The following is a 24,783-nucleotide window of genomic DNA, read 5'->3' on the forward strand; positions in this document are numbered from 1 at the left end:
AAAGAGAGGAAAATAAAAAGGAGAAGAGTATGTTGGAAGAGCCCAAGTCCAAAAACTCTTTTAAAATAAAAATAAAACAAAAAAAAACACCCGCTGTCTCTCAATCTGCCAGTTGAAATTTCACTGACTTCTCCTGATGTTAGTGGCTCGCTCCTCGGTCTGAATATAGCATGTATGATTTTTCCATTACTGAGAAAAGCCTTGCTGTTATTTGTCTACCTGACCAAGCAGGTGGTGTGTACACAGTCTGTGCAGGCTTGCAATGGAGCTCTGGCAGCTAGCCCTAGAAATGCAGTGAAGTTTTTTTTACTCCCTAATCCTTTCTCAGAGACGAGCTTTTATGATGTAGTCCACAAGTAATTGACAGGGCTTCTGGTCACCTTCCTGCCATTTCACTTAATTGTGAAGTTCAAGTTGTGCAGTGCCAGTGTGTAATTCTCACAGCTCCTTTTTGGCTTTGACGGCTGTGGTTCCTACTAAATTGGCTTCATTTGAAGAATCTCTCTTTTTATGGAGTTCCACTGAGGCCTACAGTGTCACACTATGGCAATCATCATATGGAGCTTGAGTCCTGTACACTATGCACAAGTTTTTTCCAGTTCCTTTGATGGATAGGGACCGTTTTTACCCTTCAAGCATTGTCCATATTCTAGCAGCATCCCAGAAACCTTCAGTCAAAAATATATGCAATTAGGCAGTGTTTTCCTTGTGGGCTTCTCAACAGAGAATAGATTTCTTAACCTATCCTATTCCTTCAGTACTTCAGTTTCTGACAAATATTTTTGATAGTAGATCTAGTTTTTCTGATGTGAGACTGCACCAAGTAGCTATGTTGTCTTCAGCCCTTTTCGTGTCCTCATAAGCCAGAACCGGTGTGTGTTGGTTGGGTCTGGGGCCACTTTGTAGGCTGCAGCTTCTGATGCATAGGCCTCAGTTATGGAAGGAGAGAGTTGAAATCCTCTGGTGATCGTTTTAGATCTTTCTGGGGTCTGGGGTGAGGCTATAGCCACTTGTTTGCATCCTAAGGCTTTGTCATCCTCGAGACCCAAGCCCAAGACTCTCAAGCCAAAGTGGCATCTTGGGTTGCCTCAGCCTTTTCTGTCCAGGTCACCAACCTCCACAGCTCGTATCACTACACAGGACCTTGTAAGGCTGATGCAGCATTTCGTGTTCTTCATAAAATCCAAGCAGCCTTCACTGGAAAAGGAATTTGTGACACGAACCCACTTGGTAAAAATACCCTCCCCCCCCCCCCAAGGACTTCAGATTCCTGTGATTCTGATGAGGATCAGAGCACTTGCCCTCCTACCAGTATCTTGATTCGGATTATGAAGATGCCTTGTCCACTGCTTCATCTCCTAAAGACTTAGTTCACAGAATAAAGGATGGTGATTCAGGCACATGTTTGCAGCCTGATTTCCTACCCCTTGTTCTTAGGAAGAAAGACCACTAATTATAAGGGTATTTGATATCTGTAAGTGTCTTCATGATCTACTGGCAGATCCAACTGTGATATCTCTGGAGTTCACACAGGAGAAACACAGGGTCTTCATCCAAGAACCTCTTGCCAAGTAGGGAAAGTAGAATGTTAGACTTATCTGGCAAGGAAAAAAATACACTTCTGCCAACCTGGCCACGAGAGCCCTCAACTATCAGTTCCACATACTGAAATACCTTGAATATGTACAGAAATAGATTAAAGCCAAGCCAGGGTAGAGGGATTTCAAGCTAAGATCTTAGAGAGACCAGCAGGATCTGACCATTGTTGGCATCTGGCATCCAGACACTGACTTAAATGTGGTTGTGATGCTCTAGATGCATCATGGAGGGCAGCTGCTATGGAGTCTGTGATAGAGATATGCCTGGCTGAGGAATCAGCCCCTCTCAGAGCATTTTAAAGATGAACTCAATGCACCCTTGGACAGAGTTTCACTTTGAGCCTCCTGCTAAGAAAGTGTTTTGGAGAGCCTCCTGCTAAGAAAGTGTTTTGGGGACTGGATGAAAGGGGAAGACTGAAGTCTGTCAAGGAATTCTTCACTTCCCTACCACCTAGACACAGTGAAATATTCTGCTATATCTTGGCATTTGCCCTTCCTCCACTGACAAGACCAAACCAAAAGCATTCTAAGGGGGAAAGAATCAAGTTCCATAGCAAGTGGCAACAAGACTCTTGCCATAGACCTGTGGAGTCTAAGGATCCAGGACCAAGCAGGGAGCAGCAGTGAATGTTCTGAACTCTTACAAAATCCATCCCAGTCTCCAGCTTTTTCACTTTGCTGTATTCAAAATACAAGAAGACTTTTCCTCTTTTCCATAGCCTTGGAATAAATCATCCAGGATGAGTGGGTGTTTGGTCCAAACCTTAAAGAAATGTGGCTTTTTGAAACTCTGGAGATTTCCTCCAACCTTCAGTGCTTTCAGAATTGAAACACCAAAGATACCTTATTTTCCAACTAGATACAGGATATTCTTCAACAGGGATTTTCCAATTAGTCCCGCAGAAGCGGCAGGCACAGGATTCTATTTAGGGTTCTTTCTCTTCCTCAAAAAGGAGGCATCTTGAAGCGTCAAATTGGACCTGTCCAGACTGAACAAATTTTTACTGATACCCAAGCTGAAAATGCATATCCTTCAAAAACTTTTACCAGTCATCATGCCAGAGGCATGGACAATAATCTTGGATTTGAAGAGTGTCTACCTTCACATTCCTGTTGCACAGGAGCACAAAGTTCCCACACTGCAGGGATGGGGAATCCTACTTCCAGTTTTGTGCCCTACCATTTGTTGAAAACGGAGTGCAGTAGATGAGCCAAATGTCTGGCACTGGTCATTGCCTTTTGCAGGACCAAAGAGGTGCATTTCTGCCTTTGATAACTGCGTGGTACAAGCAGCATCCCTAGAAAAGCTCCACAGACCCATGTAAACCACTTTTTAGTGCTTTCAGAAGGTGGGCCAGATCCATGTTATCCAAATTATTCAGCTGGGTGTGGCCACCCATGCCACTTTTTTTTTGGGGAGGGGGGGGGCAGTCCTGGACTCTACTCTACAAAAAAAACTTTCCTTTCACAGGACAAGATCCTCCCCCATCGTTTCCTCTTTCACAAGCTACTTCAAGCTCACTCACAGCTAGAAGACCATCTTAGCCAAAGATTTCCTGAGTCTCCTAGGGTACTTGGATTCTTGTATCCCAACAATCCCCATAGCCAAATTCTCCTTCCTTGCCTAAAAAAAGTGATCTTATGGTGGGAGGAGAACACTGTGAAAAAGAGGGAGGCATTCAAGACCCAGGAGACATACCAGGTATTGACCTTAGCTCACATTTGGCTTGGGGGCTTACCTGGAAAATCTGAGTGCGCAAGTAACATGGGACAGGTATATATCAAAACAAGTTATGTTAGCAGTTATTCTAGCTTTGAAGGCTTTCAAAGATGGACTGAGACTAGGACCCATAAAATGTCTGACACACATCTCCACGGCCATATGGTACATAATCAGAGGTGTGTGTACCCCCTCTTACCATCCAGGCAGGTTTGCAGTGGAACTCTGGCAGATAACTTCTTACATCCAAAGAAGGGAGAATCTTTTAGCAGACAAAACAGTGGATTTTGAAGAGTGCTTTCTCAACTTTGTCCATTTGTGGGGTGTACCAGAAATAGACATTTTTGTATCCATCTAGAGCAGGGAAATAATGTTCTGTTTCAGAATCTGAGTGGACTGTTGAGAAGTGATTCCTTCTCTTGGAAAGGACGTTTTCAGTATGCCTTTCCTCCATTGTTCCTCATCCCTAGGGTATTGCAAAAGATCACGGAAAATGGGCTGAAAGTAATTCTGATTGCTCCCCACTGGCCCAGATAGCACCAATTCTCCATCCTGCTGTCACTCTGGGGGGGATCATTGCTGTTGTCTCTGGAAGTTCTCACTCACAAAAACAGGTTGCTCTGTTCACCCAAGTCTTAACACCATTAACACCCTAGTTTGGTTTATTTGTCCTTGATTCGTACTAGTCTTCAGTTTACTTGAGGATATGTGATGTATATTCTCAAGGAATCCAGGAAACCATGTGACAGGAAGTCCTGCATTGCTAAATGGATTAGGTTTTCTACTTTGCGTCAATCTAAAGGATGTCTACCTAAGACAATTTCTTTACCACAGGTCCTAAAGCACCAATCCACACACTAAAATGAAGGCTTGTCTTACTCATCCATCACTGTGTATGGCTTCCCATGTCCCCCCCCCCCACCTACTCTCACATCCCCACATGTAACAGGTTCCCCAAGGAGCTGTTGCACCTAAGCCCACCCAGGAAGTACCTCATCCCTACCTGGATCCTTAACTCTGCTTTAAAAGAGCTTTTTCTGTCTTTGCACCCATAAAATGGTCACCTGAAAAATAATTCTGCTAGCATTTGACTTCTAGACACATCTCTGAATTGCGGCCTTTTGTGTACAAGGAGTTATCCCTTATCTTTCATAAAGACACAAGTCAGCCTGAGGTCTTTTATGCTCAAGGTTGTATTAGAGCTGTCTTTAGTCCGTAAATCTCCCATATTTCTTCCCAACCCCACAAATCAAGGGAGAAAGAATCCTGCAGCTGAGATTTTTTACCTATACAAGTCCAAATTCCCTCACAGGGCAGACCAACTTCTGGTATCTTTTGCTGTGAGCAGGGAAGAGAGACTTGTGGACAAATGGACCACCTCAAAATAGATAGCCAACTACACTGCATTTTGTTGTTACTATCATGGCAGACAGGTTCCTGTCTCCGTAAGAGTACGTTCTACCTAAGAAAAAGCAACAACCACAGCCTTCCTAAAATGTGCCACAACTTGGTCATCTATTCACACCCTCACTAAGCATACAACTTGGGTGCTATCTCAAGAGCTGGCTTTACCTCTGCAGTTCTGCAGAGCCCTATCTTCCAGGTCCTGACATCTGATCAGCCACCCATTAACTTAATACAGCTGGGTGATGCTTGTAGTCGCTTCTGCAGTTGTATCCTTCTGATACATCTAGGTGTCAAATATTGCTTGTTCATATTTATATTAATAGTTTTAAAACCATGCTACATATAAAGTTTTAAAATATTTTCACCTTAAACCTTATATAGTGCCAAACACGACTGTATTAATATTTGACCTCTCTAGTGCATTTAAAGAGATATTAATTGCTGTTCATATATTCATTTATATTGTCATAAATTGCATGCTTTTCAAAATATCTCTGCAACCAGGTAGCAGAGATAGAACTGCTTAGCCTCGTGTGAAACATCACAATGGAGTAAACAAAATGCTACTTACCACTATGCGTGTAACTTAAGTGGTTGCTGAAATATTGCACGTTATGTACAAAATATTACAAATGTAATAGTTATTATGTTTACTGTGACTTATAAAATCCAGTTTTAAAACACTAGGACCTTAAGAATAGTACCACTATAAAAATAGTGGTGAAGAGTTTGCCATTTACCCATATTTAGTAATATGTATGGCTCCAGAGGTATGAGCAGTTTGAAATGTGAGGACATAATTTCATTTCATTTGACAGATTAGGCTGCACCCTTTGGAAGCTACATTTCAAAATTTCCGAAGCTCCATTGGAGGGAATGAGCAAATAATTAGCTTTGGGAGTCTTCCCAAGAGTCTGAACTGCAACAATGACTATGATGAACATAGTGCAGTTGTGTTAGAAACTTACAATAATTGTATAGTTGAGTAGATCACTGTTGTATTACCCTTACCCTCCCGCCTACCTCTCTACTCTGTTCGTACCTGGAGTTTGGGTGGATACCCTGCTCTAACATGTAAAATAAACTACCAAGATAGCAAAATCTCCACAGCTGGGACTCTAAGTGCTTTCGTCCTTACTGGACTTCATCAGAACTAACATACAACAAAAGACAAATCTTTTAAAACCCAAATCAAGTATGTTGCAACCAGTAGAGTGATTTCACAGAATAAATCTCCTCCTTTGATTTTTAACTAACCTACAACCCCGCCCCTTACAAATTATTATGTAGTCTTTGCAATATTCTCTTAATGCTTAAAACATAATTCAGACCAGGAAATACCATGGAATTCAGTCTTCGCTGCCAATGTAATTCTTTCTCTTCAATCGTATTTTTCTAGGGACCACACCTTGGATCACATTTAATTTTTTTTTTTTTTTTTTTTTTTACAAATATGGGAATGTTTAACCAATGCATTTTTCATCTCCTTTCTTTTTATAATGTGCATATGTTCATAACTTCTTTTGCGCAAGGCTCTGTTAGTTTTACCCACATAATACCCTACATGTTTGGCATACTGACAAATACACTACCCCCATTGAATTGCAATTAAAATAACCCAAGCTTAGATGTTAAATTTAACATTTTCAACATAAAATGAATTTGCATTCATAACATAAGAGCATTGTGAGCAGCTACCTTACTTAAATGTGCCATACTTTTTCTCACCATGCCTATATGCGCTCACTGAATTTTTCCTTTTTAGTAAACCTTTTAAATTTTTATTTCTTTGAAAAATAAATTTGGGAAACAGTCCTACACACCCCCTAAAATCACTATCACCTGCTGTGAGTGCCCAGTTATCATATATTCTTGTCAAATCCATTGTGTTGTCAGTAAATGTTACAACTGTGGTGTGTTTGAACCCATCTTGATTAGCCCTTTTGCTCCCAGATATTATTTTAGCAAAATTCCCCAACAGTAGTACATATTTACGGCAACAGTTCTTTAAAACTATTTCAGCTAATATAGGTAAAATAAATTCTTCTGGGTGTCCCCTTTGCATAAAGAGTTCTACTAGGTGGTTAATTTCTTGCAAGGATAGGCATTCTTTCGAAGTCTTCCTTGTTGACTGAGTCATCTGTTCCTTCACCAACCCTATCTTTTGGTGCAGGGGGTTTGACTGTCAAAATAAAAATAAGAGTTCAAAAATGTTTTCTTTTTGTAGACGTTAAATAAATTCATGGTTCTCACAATCCTTTATAAGTTGTTTATCTAAATAATTTTATCAAGGAAGTGTTTACACATAAATTAATAAAAACAACGTAGTGTCATAGCATAAGAAACAAATTGTTGTGGTTTTACAGTTCTCTGTCCAAAGTATAAATATATCCAAAAATCTAAAATATTTTAGTATTAAGGGCATAAACTCCAATCTGAGAATACATTTCATCTATTAGGTCATTCTTTTACTCAAAAATTTACAGTCCGGAATTACCTGTCTAAACCCCTCCAACCCCACTATGTTTGGGATTGCTGAAAATAGAATGAACACATCCATTGCAACTAATGCCAAATTGTCTGAAAATAAATCCCGAGTTAAAGATTCTAAAAAAATGCCATGAAGCTTTAATAAATGATTATGGATCGGTCCAGACATTTTCAACTTGATCAATAAATTTATCAAGGGATTCAGTTTGAGTCTCTTGCATCAACTATTGGTCACAAGATGGGATCGGATGCATCCTTATGTATTTTCAGTATTCCAGAGATCATTGGTACTCTGGGGTGTTCTTACAAAAATTCAAAATCCACTCTAGAAATGTCATTCTGTAAAACAAGTTCATTAAGATACAAATCAGTGTTTTTGTATGAAATGTTCATTTCATTAATTGAAGAGATACCATATTGATTACCATACATCAATAAATTGTACAGTCTATTATAATTTTATTTATTTATTTGTTTATTTTACATTTGTTAACTGGGAAATTCTCACTGGACTTAGGTCCATTTACAGCAGAGGCCCGGGGAGAAAAGCTCCACATTGTTAAGCAAGAGAAAATATTTTTATGCAGAGTAGTACAAGTTAAACAAGAGAGAAATATTTTTATACAGAGTAGTACAACAAACGTGTACATTATACAACAAAACAATCAGATATTCAAATTAAAAATGCAAGCAGACAAGACGCTTCTCAGCAGTCAGAGAAGTTGCAAAATAGTAGTGATTAGGAGCCATCTTACTGGCTCGGCTAATGGCTGTTAGAGTTTTAGTCCCATAGAAGACTACAGTGACTAACTTGATATTAGTGAATGGATATGAGGAGGAAATGGTAGGAAAACTTAAGTTTAAGTAATACAAGGACATAGCCAGGTATTCATCAGATGTGATTTGAGAGAGTTTTTGAAGTGTGAGGTGGTGGAGGCGGTGGTCAGTGAAGGTGGAGGGAAATTCCAGTTTCTAGCAATGGTGTGGGGAATACAGCGCTTTTCCTGCAGTATTGTTTTCTCTAGTGATACAGAGAAGAGATTTGTCACTAGATTGGAGAAGGCGATTTGCTGTGTAGTGGTAAGTAGTTGGGTTTAGTGATGGGGTTTTCTCAGGGTATTTAGGAATATTGTAGACAGTAACTAGATGGTGGTAATTAAGTAGTTGAGGTAGTTCTAGCCAATTTAGGTCCCTTAGAGCAACACAGTGATGTGTTCTGAAGCAGCAACACAGTGATGTGTTCTGAAGCTGGTGTTTTTAGCAAACTTGGCAATCTTATCGTAACATGAATCTAGTTTGTCTAGATCTATTTTTCTGATGTGGGTGAAAATTGGTGCTGCATGCATTAGTGCGGACAATAGGCGAGTTTGGTATTCCTGGCGCCATAAAGTCTGTTCTTCAAAATTTCCCATGCAACTAGCCAGCTTTTTAGTTTTAGCACTCATCTGTTTCTTTGATCTCAGCACTTGGTCAGAACTCATTGTAAGCACTAAATAAGTTACAAGTTACTACAGCACTCAACTTTCCTCACTTGTCTAGAGGGAAAACAGTTTTTAGTACTTAATAAATAAGCACCTATTCAGGCATGTCTAAAGGTCAGCTCCCAGTGTTTTCTCCTGTCTACCTGATGAATCTGGGCATCTTGGGACAATGCAGCAATTGCCTCATGTACACAGACCACCCTCTCCTCCTACCACCCAACATTACGACCTGTGAGAGATGCACTTATATAGCCAAACTGAAAGCAAAGCTCTCTTCACCAAAGACTGGCCTAGGCAGTCAAGAGGAGAAGGTAAACACTTGCACCGCACCACATTCATCACATAGTCCCTCAAAACCTACACCACCAAAACACATACACAGAAGCACAAAACACACACCTACATTTGCGGAGGCTGTCTGTACAAATCTGCCCAAACAGAGACCTCCAAAGCAGAAATGCAAGCAACCTCCACCCCCCAACAACCCAAATAACACATAGCCCACATACTCAGTGTGCCACTCAACTACAGCCCATAAGGCATAATGTACCCAACACTCTAGTCATAGTTGACTCTATAGTCAGGCACACTGATGTTCCACTCACCAGGCTAAACAAGTAAAACGTTACTGTCAGCTGCCTGTCAGGTGCCAGGATCCACCACATAACGCACCCACTCAGGTCACTCCACAAGTACAAATATGACTCTGTCATTGCCCATGTTGGTGTGAATGACCTGAGCCGTACCTCCCTGGACTACATGAAAAGAGACATGGAGGAGCTCTGATCTTGTAGCCCTGGCCGGTATGACCCTAGCCCTGAGTAGCATCCTGCCATCACCCAGAATGACACCACAGTACAAGGACAAAATGATTGACTTTAACAATTGTCTAAGCTTCTGGTGTCATTCTAAGGGAATCCAGTATCTGTCTGCCTGGGATGACATGATCGACAGACCACACTGCTTTGCCAGAGATGGCCTGCACCTGTCGCCCTTGGGATTCCGGATACTGGAAAAGACTCTTGCCACCCCTATAGTGCCTTTTTTAGGGAAGGTTCAAATGACAAATTCACCACCGTAACAGGTACAAGCAAGCAAAATCTGAGGGTAATGCTACTCAATGCTAGAAGTCTAAACCTCAAAATGCACTCACTCGAGGCACTCCTTAAAATGGAGAACATTGACATATGTGCAGTGACAGAGACCTGGTTCAAAGCTCCAGATAGCACCCCTGCATTACCAGGCTATAATTCATACCACACCTTTCGGCCACCAAACCCGGACCGAAACACTAAAGGTGGAGGCGTGTCCATATTCATTAAGGATATCCACACCTCCAAGCTAGTTGCTCAGCATAATGCATCCGAGATTATCCAAGTTCAACTAACTCTGGGCAAAACCGCATTCCAGATTGTAGCTTGCTACAGACCCCCCACCATGCCCCAGGATTCCCACTCCTCTTTTCCTGATACACTGGAAAATATTAAGGTACACTCTGAGTGAATCTGAAGTAGGAGATTCATTTGTCTGCAACCTGTGGGTTATGGATCCGATATCAGATCCGAACCGGCATGGTTTACCAGCTATGGATCCAAGCTCTCAGCTCCTCCCCTCACCCATAATGCCCTGCTCTACCCTCATGACCTCAGATCTCGTTTGCCGCGCATGGTGACCAGATTGTGTTTTTCCAGCTCTCCAGCTAAGTGCTATATTAGTGTTTAAAATGCTTCAATTTTGTATTTTTTGGTTAAATTTGTGTGAAAGTGTAGGTTTCCCTCCTGTATTATTACTTTGTTTAGAGTTTTAAACTTAAATTTATATCCCTCCCCTCGCTGGTAGCGTAGTGTGTGTTTGGGCCTGTGAGTGAATTTTTTGTTACTTTTACTTTTTAGTTCTAGTAACTTGTTAGTTTTTGGGATGTCTGAACAGCCCAAAGCTATTTTTTCTAAATGCTCCGAGTGTGGCCATAAGCTTTCCCCAGCTGATGGCCACACTCGGTGTGTTAGATGCCTGGGGGTTGAACACCTAACATCTGGATGTTCCATTTGTGCAGGGTTCAACCCCAGGGCATTGAAGGAGCGGAGGTCCAAGCTTGTTTTGGCGGGTCTTTTGCTGCCGGACTCGGCTCCGGCCTCCGCTCCTTCGGGGGTAACCGTTCCCACGGTTGTTCCCTCTCCGGCTCCCCCTCCTCCTCCTGGGACTCAACCTCCCGTTTCTGGTTCGGAGGAGAGGGAAGCTAGAAAAAAGGACCGGAGGGAGAAGCACCATAAGCGGCAGTCCAAGACCTCTGTTTTGGCCCCGCCAGCCAAGCGGGCTTCTCCCCCGGCCTCCTTGTCTGCTGGCTCTCCCCCTCCTCGGCTCCGGTCTCCAGTATGTTTTTCACCGGGACCTGAGGAGGAGGAGACCCGATCTCCGTCGAGGCTATCGAGGAGGCACTCAAGGCCTACCTCGGTAGCCTCGTCAAGATCAACTTATAGCCTGTCGGACGCTGATCTGGACCGGATGATGAGAAGGTTCATCCAGGCCCAGATGCAGATGGGAGTGCTCTTGCCTCCCCTCTGGGGCTCAACCCCTTTTCAAGCCAATTGCTCCTTCTCCGACCCGCTACCCGGGTTCGAGCAGTTGGAGCCGAGCAGCCGGGCGGGGTGGGTCGGCGCCGATAGTACTTGGTACCGGATCCGACCCTGCCCTCGAGTGCATCGGATCCGACCTCTCGGAGCCTGGATCCGAGCTTTGGATCCGGGGATCAGTGCTCCGGCGCCGTCTGTGTCTGAGCGCACTGTCGCCGGATCCGGCTCGGCGCCGGCTCCGATCCACTCTTCGAGTCCGAGGAGGAGCCGATTGTCGGATCCTTTGGTCGAGGTCGGCTCCCCTTCGGCTTTTGATGTAGTGGAGAGGGCCCTGTTGAGGGTCTCCGGACCCCCGGCACTTGTTTCGGCTCCGTCCCGCGCTCCCTCTGCACTGGGTCAGGCTTCCACCATCCGGCCCTTGGGACAGCCCACTTCTGTGCCCCAAGCTGTTCCCCTGGAACAGGTTACTGCTTGCGAGGAGTCCTCTGACAGCCCCCCAGAGGATGTTCCCCGCCAGCATACGCGCAAAAGGAGGCACATTGACTCCCCCGAGTCTCTCACGGAAGACACGGATTTGGAGGAAGGGGAAGGCTCCCCACGGTCACCCCCCGAGGATGTCTCATTTGGAGACATCATGGAAATGCTCCGCATAAGGGGGGGGTGGTCTGCCCCCAAGTCTTCCTCGGACGAGTCCGTGTTCTTGGAGGCATTTGAAGCGGGCCCGTCTACCTCTTGGGTGTCCCCTCCTGCCGACCCCCTGGTGGACCTCATTACCACCAGGGCGTGGAAGGAACCGGACACCGTGGAGCCAATCCCTAAGAGGCCCGACTGGATCCTCAGTCCACCGGCTGACCGTGCCCATTGGAGTAAGGGGCCTCCGGTAGATGCCATGTTGACGGTGGCGGCCACCAAGAGAGAACTTGCTCAGTAGAGTCCCTCAGTCCATCCCCCGAGCAAGGAGTCTCGGATGATGGACCGCTTGGGGAAGCGGATATTTAGTTCAGCGACCTTCTCGGTAAGGGCGCTGAACTACCTGGCACACGTGATTAGGATGCAGCGAGATCTTATTAAAGAATACGCTGCATCCCCCCCAGAGGCCATGTCAGAGGAGGACAAAGTGCTGCACTCCACCCGCATTGCCACTCTTAGATCAGTTACTAATACCTCTATGCGGCTTCTCTCCCATGCTACGGAAGGCGCCGCTAGAGCCGCAGGGGCAGGTCTAGTCACTAGACGTCAGGCCTGGCTCCGTCATTGCGATTTCTCAGAGCCCTTCAAAGCATCATTTGCGAACGCCCCCTTTGATGGTTCTGCCCTCTTTGGCAAAACCGTTCGCGACACTTTGACCCAGAGCGAGAAGGACGGGAAGACGCTGTCTGCCATCGGAATCCGCTTCTCTGCACCCCAGAGGCCCTATTCTAGAAACCAAAAGGGTCAGAAGATGATGTGGTTCCGGAAGTCGCAGCAATCCCAGCCTGCTCCGGACAACCAGTCCTTCCATGGCAGAGGAGGACAGGGAGGACGCCGCCCTAGAGGCAGAGGGGCTCCCAGGAACTTCGGGTCCAGAGAACCCTTCTCTGAACGGCCCGCGCAGCAACCCTGAGGGGTTGCCCGGCTGCTCCACTCTGGAGGCAGTCGGGGGACGTTTTTCGGAGCACCTAGCGGCATGGGAGTCCATAACATCAGACCGCTGGGTTCTCCAGATCATATCCAGAGGATACCGCATCCCATTTCGTCACTTACCAAAATTGAAGTCCCTCCCAGACGTTCCACCCAGTCAAAGGGAGGCCGCTTTGGCAGAAATTGGCCATCTGCTAAAGAAAAGAGCCATCCAGCCCGTCCCCAGACCAGATCGGATCAGGGTTCTACTCCAGGTTCTTCTTAGTGCCAAAAAAGACGGGGGATCTAAGACCAATTTTAGACCTTTCTCTCTTGAACCTGGCAGTTCCCAAGGAGAAGTTCCGAATGGTCACTCTGCAATCTATTCTCCCCCTTCTGGGAGAAAATCACTGGATGTGCTCCATAGACCTCAAGGATGCGTACTACCACATTCTGATGGACAGGCGCTCCAGGAGGTTTCTCCGCTTCCGGCTGGGAGCCAGTCACTACCAATTCCGGGTCCTTCCCTTTGGTCTCACCACAGCCCCCAGGGTGTTCACCAAAGTACTAGCAGTGGTAGCGGCCCACCTGAGGCTTCAGGGGGTGCAGGTCTTTCCCTACCTGGACGACTGGCTCCTTACCGCCCCAACAAGGCATCTACTACTATTGGCGCGAGACTCCTTTCTCCATCTTGCTTCCAGTCTGGGCATCACTATAAATACAAAAAAATCCAACCTAGCACCCTCACAGTTCATAGATTTTATAGGGGCCAGGTTAGACACAAGGAGTTTAAAAGCCTTCCTCACTGCGGACAGAGTTCAAAATATGCAGCTCCAGGTGCGGGCCATTCTCCACTCAAGTTCAGTTCCGGCGGAGTTGGTCCTGAGGGCTCTAGGGTCCATGGCGTCTGCTGTAGCACTTCTTCCTCTCGCCAGGCTCAATATGCGCATCCTCCAGTGGACTCTCTTAGTACAGTGGTCTTACCTTGCTCTTCCTATGCATCATCCCATTGCGATCAGCAAGGCTTGCAAGCGGTCCCTCCTGTGGTGGCTTCACTCTCCAGATCTCCACAGAGGCCGCCCATTTTGTGCTTCTCCCCCTCTCGCCACGGTGACCACGGACGCTTCCCACCTCGGGTGGGGGGGGCATTTTGCAGGCCGGACCGTCCAAGGCACGTGGAACGATTCAGAGACCTTACTGCATATCAACGTTCTAGAGATGAGAGCGGTGCTCTTAGCGTTGCTAGCACTTCAAGACTTTCTTCCCTTGGGAACAATTGCGATTCAATCGGACCACATGTCGGTTGTCTGGTATATCAACAAGCAGGGAGGAACCAGGTCTTACCCTCTTTGTCGAGAAGCCATGAGGGTTTGGGAATGGGCAATCTCCACCAACCGCTTTCTCATAGCAACGCACATTCCGGGTCGGTCCAACATCCTGGCGGACAAGCTCAGTCGCACCATCCTGACCCCTTACGAGTGGTGTCTCAATACTCAAGTAGCGGAACGCATATTCGCACGGTGGGGAACTCCTCCTTGCGATCTTTTTGCCTCTCCGTCAGACACCAAGTGCGACAGTTTTTTCGCTCTGATACCTCCTCCAGGAGGTTCCCCAAGAGACGCTCTGGTGCATGCTTGGCCACCCGGTCTTCTGTATGCTTATCCCCCCTTGCCTCTGATGCTCCAAGTTCTTCAGAAAGCCTCTCGGGTGGGGTGCAGAATGATTCTCATTGCTCCGTTTTGGCCTCGACAGATCTGGTTCCCCTTCCTAAGGTCTCACTCGGTGAATCCCCCTTGGATTCTAGATCCCATTCTGGATCTGATAGCTCATCCATCCTGCCTATCTCCTCCGAACCTGGACAACCTGAAGCTGACTGCTTGGCTGCTCCAGTTTCACTCTTGATCAGGACTCCCGGTATTTCGTCCCCTGTTAAGGCGATCCTGGTGGCAGCTCATAAACCATCCACTAGGAAAGTCTACCATAGCAAGTGGAAACGGTTTTCTTTGTGGGCGGAGCGGCAAGGCCTGAATCCCTTCACTGCTCCTCTCCCGTTAGTGCTTGATTTCTTAACCACTCTTTTTAACGATGGTGCCAGCAGTTCCACGGTCAAAGTACAACTTGCGGCAGTTTCACATTATCACATTGGTCATGACTCCAATCCACTCATGTCAGCCAAGTTGTGTAAAATTTTCCTTAAAGGTACTTTCCTTCTCAGGCCCCCTGTAAAACAAGCGGTTCCTCCCTGGGACCTTTCTTTAGTTCTCCAGGCCTTGACCGCCCTTCGAACCGGCTACGGTAGATCTCAAATTCTTGTCGCTCAAGACTGCCTTCTTAGTAGCCATTACTTGCCAAGAGAGTTTCAGAGCTCCAAGCATTATCAGCTAAACCTCCTTACTTGGTCTTTCATCCGGACCGTGTTTACCTCAGGACCAATCCGTCCTTTCTTCCTAAAGTAGCTTCTGAAGCAAACATTAATCAATCCATTAACCTCCCTGTTTTCTTCTCTAAATATGAAAACAAAGGTGAATATAAGCTTCACTCCTTAGATGTTCACAGACAACTTAGATTTTATCTAAACAGGACGGCTGGTCATAGGCAATCCGACCAGTTGTTCATTTCCTTTGCTAAATTTAATTTGGGCAAGCCAATTTCTAAAGTCTCTCTGTCTCGCTGGATTTCACAATGTATCTTGTTGGCTTATCAAGCTTCAGGAAGGCCTGCACCGGAGAGTGTACACGCTCATTCAACCCGGTCAGTTTCTACCTCGGCAGCCTTTAAGGCTAGGATTCCTCTAGATGATATTTGTGCAGCAGCCACATGGGCTTCATCTCATACTTTTATTTCCCACTATAAGTTGGATCTTGCATCTAGGGGTAGAGCATCATTTGGCTCCGGTGCTCGGAATATACTTCCATGATGGCCGCCCAAGATTCAGGTAGCTGGGGACTCTGTCCCACAGGTTGCAGACAAATGAATCTCCTACTTCAGATTTAGAAGTTATGTACTCACCATAACGTTCCATCTGAGTAGGTGTATTCATTTGTCTGCAACCATCTCGCCCTCCTATCCCCCTGGCCTTTCAGTTTCCTGCTTATGGTGTGTTACCCTTTTCAGGGTGTTTTTTTGCTGTTGGCAAACTCGATCTGAGGTCATGAGGGTAGAGCAGGGCATTATGGGTGAGGGGAGGAGCTGAGAGCTTGGATCCATAGCTGGTAAACCATGCCGGTTCGGATCCGATATCGGATCCATAACCCACAGGTTGCAGACAAATGAATACACCTACTCAGATGGAACGTTATGGTGAGTACATAACTTCTAATTTCAACTACCCTACCATTAACTGGGAAAATTACTCACGTACCATCTCTTTTGCTCAACGTTTTCTGGAATTCATCAATTCCAACGCTTTGGATCAACTTATCCACACCCCCACCAGGGGCAGCAATATTCTAGACCTGGTCATCACCAACATGGGTGACCGGTGTTCCACACCAGAGGTCAGCTCCGACCACAAGCTAATCACCCTAGACATCTACATCCCGCTCCCCCCCCCCCCAATTAGGAAAACAGCCGTAAGAAATTTCTCCAAAGCCAACTTCACGCTTCTTAAAACAAAAGTGGCAAACTTCATGACACCCATGCAGATGGACAATAGAGGTACGACTGCTGAATCCTACACAAATGCACTTTATAAGCACTTACACGAGTGCATGTATCATGCTATCCCTAACAGAACCAAGATGCGCTATCCTCCAAAAAAAAGGAAGCCAATCTGGTGGTCTTCTGCCATAAACAAACTCTACAACAGAAGAAAGAAACTGTTGCAAAAAAAAGAGTAAAATCCCACGATTGGAGGAACTCCCTGGTCAGCCTCAGAAAGAAGCTGAGATCCCTCATAAAATCCTCCAAAGCTAGTTATGAAAACAAAATTGCCACTGATTCTAAAGACAACCACAAAGCATTCTATAGCTATGTCAAAAAATCTCAATGGCAACACTCAGATCTGCTCTGAGTTACAGCGCAGTGACACTAAATATACAGAACCAACTGATATTGCCAACATCCTGGCAGGTAGGTTCAGTGCTAACTTTACCCCCCTCTCACCCCCTAAAGGGCCCATCTTTATACCGGAAGAATGCAAAGTTCCTGTAATCACGGCTGCATAGGTAAAAACTTCACTCTCCAAAGCCAAGAACACAGCATCCATGGGACCTGACAACATCCCAGGCTGCGTTCTACATGAACTACAGGATGAACTGGCACCCCACCTAAGTACCATGTTCAGTCATAGCCTCACCTCAGGCTTTGTGCCCATTGGATTGCGCACCGCGGCAGTTATCCCACTTCACAAGGGGGGGGGGCAAAACAGACCCCGGGAACTCAGCCCCATTTCCCAGATGAGCCTCGTCTGCAAGGCCATGTAACGTATCATCATGGAACTCATAAATAAAGACACTGGAGATCTATAAACTCTGGACCCCACACAGTTTGGGTTTGTAAAAGGCAGATCATGTCTCCTAAACCTGATGGACTTCTTTGAAGTAGTCACCAAAGCCATTGATGAGGGTAAGGTGGTTCACACAGCCTATCTAGATCTCGCCAAGGCATTCAACACCATCCCCCACTCTGGAATTATAGGTAAACTCACTAAACTAGGTATAAATCCCTATGTCACAAGATGGGTTGCCAACTGGCTTACTGACAGAACCCACATCGTGAAAGTAGCAGACTCCAAATCAGACTTCAGACCAGTGACAAGTGGAGTACCAAAGGGTTCAGTCCTGGGTCCTCTCATGTTTGGTATCTACTTCTCTGGAGTACAGGCCAACACAGAAGGTCTTTGGCTAACTAAATTTGCAGATGACTGCAAACTAGGAGCCATAATTGAAACTCCTAATGAAGTGGACATCCTACAAAAGGGCCTTACTGAGACAGATGCCTGGTGTCAAAGACATGGTCTCAAGCTCAGTGCCAAAAAGTGCATTGTCATCCCCTTTGGTAAAAACTCTGTACCCATGAACTACCACATAGGCGGTAATCTAACACCGAAAGTGTGACAAGAGACCTTGGGATGCAGGTGGACAGTAGTCTCTCCTTTGATAATCACATCGCCACAGTGGTCAGGAAATTCTTTTGCGTGGCACACCTCATCACAAAAGGTTTCTCATCCAGAAAAAGAGAGGTCATTGTCCCCCGCTAATCATCACTCATTAGACCCATTATAAACTACAACGCCCCTTTTGGTATGTACCTCACAAGACATCTACAACTGGAAAGGCCACAAAAATACCTCACAAAGAGGATTACTGGACTCAAACAGATGCCTTACGCAGACAGTCTCAAAAAACTCCAGCTTTACTCCGTCGCATATCGCCTACTCAGAGGCGATCTCTGCTTAACATACAAATCTATGTCAAACCCAGAGCTGTTGGACATGCTCCACTTAAAAAATCCCAATCTCTCCAAGCTACGCGCTCTAGGGACCTAAACCTTGTCACCACAATAAACAGAACATGCTGGAGGGATAGATTCCTGTCCCAGAGACTTCCCATACTCTGGAACAGACTATCTTTGTCAAACAGAGCTCCTCATTAACACTATTCAAGAAAAATCTTGATGATTGGATAGGTAATAGGAAATTCACCCCGGGGATCACTTCTGTGGTTCTGCTGGACAGGGGCACAGGAAAATAATTTTCTTGGGTGGCGAAAGCCAGGGTACCTTTTTGGCTAGGCTTGTATAGGCCCTAGGGCCAATAGCCCTAGTACCTACCTATGACACTTGTTTGGTCTGAAAGAAAGTTTTTGAGCCTATATAACGTGCTCCATTTTTTTGTGAACCTTTTTGATGGCTTGTGAGATGTGGATGTTGAAATGAAGATTATAATAAATTGCAATGCCGAGCAGTTTGGTATGGTCAGAAGGGGAAATGGTAGTGCCATTTTTAGAGGAGATGGTGAAGGAAAGGGGAGCAGTTTTTGATTTGTTAGGGTTAAATAGTAGAAATTAGTCTTATTGGGGTTTAGGATGAGTTGGCTATCAGAAATCCATTTTTCTACTGAGTTAAAGGTTTCCTGGGTGAGTTGTTGCAGAATGGCTGGAGATGGGGCTGTGCAGATTAAAGTCGAATCATCTGCATATTGAATAAGTGTAGCATGCTGAGTTGAGCTATGTAGATTATTGGTAAAGATAGAAAAGAGAAGTGGGCCCAATATTGAGCCTTGTGGAACACCTATGGTGGTAGGAAGTTGAGGGGACAGTACACCTTGCCATTGGACAGATTGTTGCCTGTCAGATAGGTAGTTTCTAAACCAGGCTATAGTAGATGGGGCAAAGGATAGCAAGGCTAGAGAATTGGGGCAAAGGATAGCAAAGCTAGAGAATCTAGCAGAATGGTGTGCGAGGCCATGTCAAACTTTGGAGGGATCCAAAACAAATGGCAGATGTAAAGTTATTGTTCCTGTGTTGGTTAGCTAGATTAGTGAAAGAAAGACCGACCAGTGGTTGTGCTATAATTTTTGCTATGACGGCCATCGCAGTGTTGCAGCGGTAGCTTTGTCACCTCACAGCAAGAGGTTCTCTGGTTCGATTCTCGGCTGGGGTGCCTTCTGTGTGGAGTCTGCATGTCCTCCCTGCATTCGTGTGGGTTTCCTCCGGGTGCTCCGGTTTCCTCCCACGTTACAAAGACATGCATCTGGAGCATTTCTCCCTGGGCCTCCTCTGAAAATTGGCTCATTCCAAGTCTGAATTTTCCGGGTTAACAAATGTTAAATAAATAAAATAAAAATTATGTGGGTTGGAAGCCATGTTGTGTGGTGGGCAGGAGTTGATGTGGGTTCAGGAATTTAATGACTTGGAAGTGGGTACACTTCTCTAATACATTCCCCATACCCTTATCAGGTTTCATGACGCTAACATTTTCTTTTCCAAGATGTTGCATTAACTGTACTTCACATGTTAGGTTACCATTCAACCCAGACGTTTTCCCATTTAGCACTTTTCTGAACCCATTTTCACAAACTCACTCAAAAGTTTGTAGTGTTGTATGCAGTGAGGGGTTGAACAAACTTTTTGAACACAACCAAAGTCAGTTACTGAAGCTTGTTTGAAAATAGAAATAAAATTAATTTTTCTAGTAAATTTTAGTTCAGTAATTGATTACACAATGTCACTTTTAGTTGAAATCACAAAATTCAGACCTCTCCTAAATAAATTAAAAGGTGTGTACCTCGACTGTTAACTGATTAAAATTATATATTTTAAAACCACCCTGATTTAAAACAGTACCTTGCTTGTGAAATTAATTTCTCAAACTTGTATATGTCCCCCACAGGATTGCCCTGCCCCCAAATGCAGCACTTTATATGGTCCTAATTTTCCTTTCGGGAATTTTTGCAGTGAGACCGTGCATCTCCACATGTTCCCACCAGAGGAGAGGTGGGACGGCTGCAGTGTCACTCTCCTTCCTCCTCACAGCTTCATCGGGCACCTAAGTCTGTGATCAAACTCTGCTTGCCTGAGCCGTATTCTTTGCCATATAGTTGGCGGGTCTATATTATAAGATTGGTTGAAAACATCGAACAACATATGGTCAACACCATATTGTCGATGTCTTCAAACGTCGACCTTATTAAAAGAAAAAAGTACCCTAACAGGTTTAAGCAGGGGGGCAAGCCCCCCTGTGCCCCCACACCCCCTGCTACTTAAATATACCAACTTTGTGACCGCACTACATTGCAGTAAATGGAAATATCCCCTTACAGAGATTTCCGTTTACACACTCCAGATTCTGAGAGTTCGATATTCTCATGTCGATAATGTCAGATTCGGCATTGTCTGCTTTCGAGAATATAATATAGACCCTAGTCTGCATGCGTACATAGCATATTGATTCCCTTTTTTACTTTTATGACAATTTTAAGCCACAACACTACAAGGTTTGTATGGTGACAACTTTGCAGATGAATGTTAACCTCTTTAAGAGAGAAGAGAATGTTTCTCGAATGCTAAATTTCAGAGGTGGTTTCTTTTACGCACTGTACCCAAAGCAAAGATATAACATTTATTTAGCTGTATTATAAATTTGCAGTTATCCTTAGAGTATGTTTCTGAGACTATTGGCAGTTATTCCCCTTTATTTTCACTAGCAGTCTGGGGAGCAGATGGGCTTCAGCAGTGTAGATGTGCTATTGATTTAGGTTTTGTTTGCTTTTTAAGGTACCAGTAAAAAAATCTGGAGATGGAAGAAAGGTGACGTTCTTCGAGCCTGGTACAGAAGACGCTTCAACAGGTATGTATGCTTTAAAACCTGGTATGACATAGATAATATAAATGGGGTAGTTCTCAGCATTTCATCCAGTGTAATGTGTTCCTGAAGGCTTGGCTCCAACCTCACGGATCTTTCTTTATGGTCCCTTGGTTGAGTTCACAATCTCCAACCATCAGAGTTCAGTATTCTTTTAAGATCCCACTTTTGAGAATGTCCATGCCCCTGTATCTGATGCATTGTGTGACATAATGTGCCAGCTAAACAAGTACCAATGTCTTCCAAGTCTTCAGTTACTTTTATTTGCTACCTCCACAGTTTGGATTGTGATGTACACTTTCATGAGTAAAATGCTGAGCTTGTATGTATAAACACCAGTGTATCAAATATCCGTCCAGGAACTAAAGTAATACTGAAGACCTTTTTGTTTACTGTGGCAGAAGAGGATCACTGTGCCACTTGCCCCATGTACCACAGGTTTAACCTTGCCAGATAGGGGTTCAGAAGAGAGAAGCATTTACATTACTTCTTGACCAGAGAAATGGCATCTGTCAAGTGGTTTTCACGAGTACTGTTGTAAGAATCTTTTGTGCAGCTGTACACATGTCAAAACTTTGCAACATGGGCAAACATTTGATGAGCAGATTGACGCCTGACTGTCTTAGAGGTAGAGGAAAATCTGGTATTCAGCTTGCTGCTCCCTCTTGTTTCCCGCAGTCTTTGAGCACATCCATGACTACTGAGAGGTAGAACCTGAAGCTGTCTTATGCTGAAGGTGAGAAGACAACTGGCGATACATACTTCTGGATTTCATAATGATGGATGTATCCTAGATGTCTTAAATCACCCAAATTTGTTTTAATCTGTTGAAGTCTGAGGTCAGCTTTGTTAATCTGGGCAGCAATCCTTTGAGTCACCCAGTCTCAGTTCAGTGGTACTTGAGGTCAAGGACTTTTCTCCTGGTGTTATTGCCTAATCCATTTGGACAAATGCATATTGGCTGAGGAGGGTTCATTGGACCATACAGTACCAGAACTTTTATTGTCTAGAATTCAGTCAAATGTTTAACAACTGAAAGGAGTGGGATAGCATAGCATACTTGGGGACTTTGGTTTGAACTACCAAGCCTACATGCTACCCTTGCCCAGCATGCGATTATAAGATGCCATACAGCTGGAAACTCAGTCATATGCTTGCCTTCATGTAATACCAACTGAGAGTTTATTCCTCTAAGTAGCTTGTGGGGCCCAATATTCTTATGCAGTTCTGCTCCTATGGAAAGTCAGAGGATCTGAGGCTGTTTTCTGTGAAAGAGAAAGATGATGAGTCCACACCTTGTCACCTCCAGATGTACCCCCTCCCCACACACTTTTGAAGAGGCTGTCCAGACTACAAAGAAAGTTTGGATTGATCCTGAGCCCCTGACTCCTTCCCTTCCAGAAAAAGCTGATAAAGTTTCTTGGATCCAGTAGATTATCACTCCCCTGACACCAGTTATTTAGGATAGTAGTAGAGGAGCTTGGAGATATCGTCACTTGCCCCTTGATGCAAAGAATATATACCCTTTGCAAGCCCACACCTGATTGAGTAGGACCACTAACCAGGTATTGTAATGCGGTCTTTTGACTTCTTCAGTTTAGCATAGGTCTCGGAGAGAACAGCATTTTTCCAGCTTGCTGTCTTACGAAAAGTGTCAAGACTTCGGACACATTTGGAAAAATATTTTAGTTTTGGCACTTCTGAACTTAGGGCCTTAAGATATTTATATCACTTGTCCCAGTTCTGGTTCCTTAGGTGAATGTTATGTAAAACCTTGAGGATTTCCCTAGTCTGGATTAAGGAGGCTCATTTTAAAACTCTTCCCGCTGTAGCTGCATGAACTCTGGTATTTGCTCTGAAATTATTCTTACTGAAAGATGATCTCTGAAACAAGATTATGAATGGCCATTTCTTGAGGGTATTGCTGTATGAACAGCCATCTGAGGACCTGGTTGATGCCCACCTGAGGAAGAAACAGGCCATCAACTCTGTGGTTGACCTTTATGATCCGCTGTACTTCAGCTTCTTCCTCTTCTGAACTTAGCCAGCTGTAGAAGAGACATTTTCACCATCTGAAGGCCTCACAAAGTCTTGCCCCTTCCAACATTAGATAAGTCGCTCAAAAGAATGATCCTACTTTCTCTTCCACCTGAGTCCTCGCTCTAGTTTTGGACTGCTCATGGCGGGGCAGGGGTCTTCTACTTTGCCCAGTTTTGAAAAACTGTGGTAAGGAACTAATGTGTTGTAGAGATTGTCAGTCTTGCAAAACTCTTATCTCAAGTGATGTCCTCTTGTATCACTGTTGCAGTATTGTTAACCTTAGGGATCTCCTGCCAAGGACAGCCCAACATTCGTCCAATATACCAAAGCCTTTAGATCTTATATGCACTGTATGTCACAAGTATGCTCCCCATGCAGGATGCAAGGCATAAAGCTGATGTACAGATGCAGTTAGCCAGGACTTCTTTGCCATTAATCCAAATGCATCATCTCTCTGTCTTGAATGCCTTTTGCTGTGCTGATTACATAGCCTTCAGATAAGTGCTTCATTGGGGTCTTTTCTTTTCTTTTTTTAACTGTCTTGTTTTCTTCTAATTACCTGGCGTTCATGTCATCCAAGTAGAACAAATGCCAGTCTGGGAGGCAGATTCCCCATAAGGATCATTATAAACAGTGTATTTTTTGTTTGGGTGCTTCCCATCTCCTGTAGTATTTGTCTTCCCTGGGCCACCTTTCTCGAGAACCAGAGGCTTAAACAGTTAGCTCAGGGTAGCATAGCGGAATTGATTAACTTGGCGATACTTGTGTTAAGCAAGAAAAAGGCCAAGAAATTTCCACCAGATTATTTAACTCTCCAGCCTTCACTGGGCATCTCTCTAGAAGCAGGTGATAGCTCTGTAGGTCGTCCAATGTCGACTTCAGATCCCTCTACCTTGACCCCATCAGAGAATGGCATGGTTCCTTTCTTTTGTATGTCTTCTCAGGAATGGCAGGAGTCTGAACTACGGTTGATTATTTTGGAGGGCTGTAGAGGGGTTGGGCAGATCCTTTTCGGGCAAGAGTTTCCAGGTACTCTTATTGAATCCCATTAAAGTTAAGAACTTGAACAAAAAAATCCAGTAGCACAATGACAAGTGCCAGACCACCGTTGAATGGAATCCAAAGCTTTTATTATAAATTGGTAAGCACTTTCGGCTGTATAATACTAGCCTTCATCAGACAATCATTTGTCTGATGAAGGCTGGTATTATACAGCCAAAAGCGCTTACCAATTTATTTACTGGATTTTTTGTTCAACAGTTTGTGGTTGTTTGTGGAGTTTAAAAGTTAAGAACTTCCAGTGTTTACTAGGCCTGTCGTCCCTACCAAGAAACTGTACATCCTAAGAACCTTCAGAGGGAATGACTGGAGTTTACTCAGGGTCTGTTTAATGCTTTAATAGCCCTGAATCCTTCTCAAGGGGCTTCTGTACCCCCCCCCATGGACTTCAGTTCCTTCCAAAGGCCTAGGGAACCTGGTTCCTCAGATGAGGATTTGGAGTCTGATGAAGGGCCCTTGTCTTACTTTTCCCAAATGCCTTCTCCTTCGGCTTAAGGCTCTGATGAAGAGGAGTT

General features: G+C 44.7%; 1 protein-coding gene across 4 annotated transcripts in view; it reads left to right on the forward strand.

The window, feature by feature from the left end:
* STAU1 (staufen double-stranded RNA binding protein 1) overlaps positions 1-24,783 on the forward strand; it is a 2,205,075-nt gene that overhangs the window by 1,764,205 nt on the left and 416,087 nt on the right. For all 4 annotated transcript variants that reach the window (XM_044089934.1, XM_044089936.1, XM_044089933.1 and 1 more), the window contains one exon: positions 21,082-21,154. In XM_044089934.1, the coding sequence (XP_043945869.1) occupies positions 21,082-21,154 (73 nt within the window). The remainder of the gene's footprint in view (positions 1-21,081; positions 21,155-24,783) is intronic.

This window comes from Protopterus annectens, chromosome 12.part0 (assembly GCF_019279795.1).
Source record: "Protopterus annectens isolate FY-2018-M chromosome 12.part0, PAN1.0, whole genome shotgun sequence".
Taxonomy (NCBI): Eukaryota; Metazoa; Chordata; order Ceratodontiformes; family Protopteridae; genus Protopterus; species Protopterus annectens.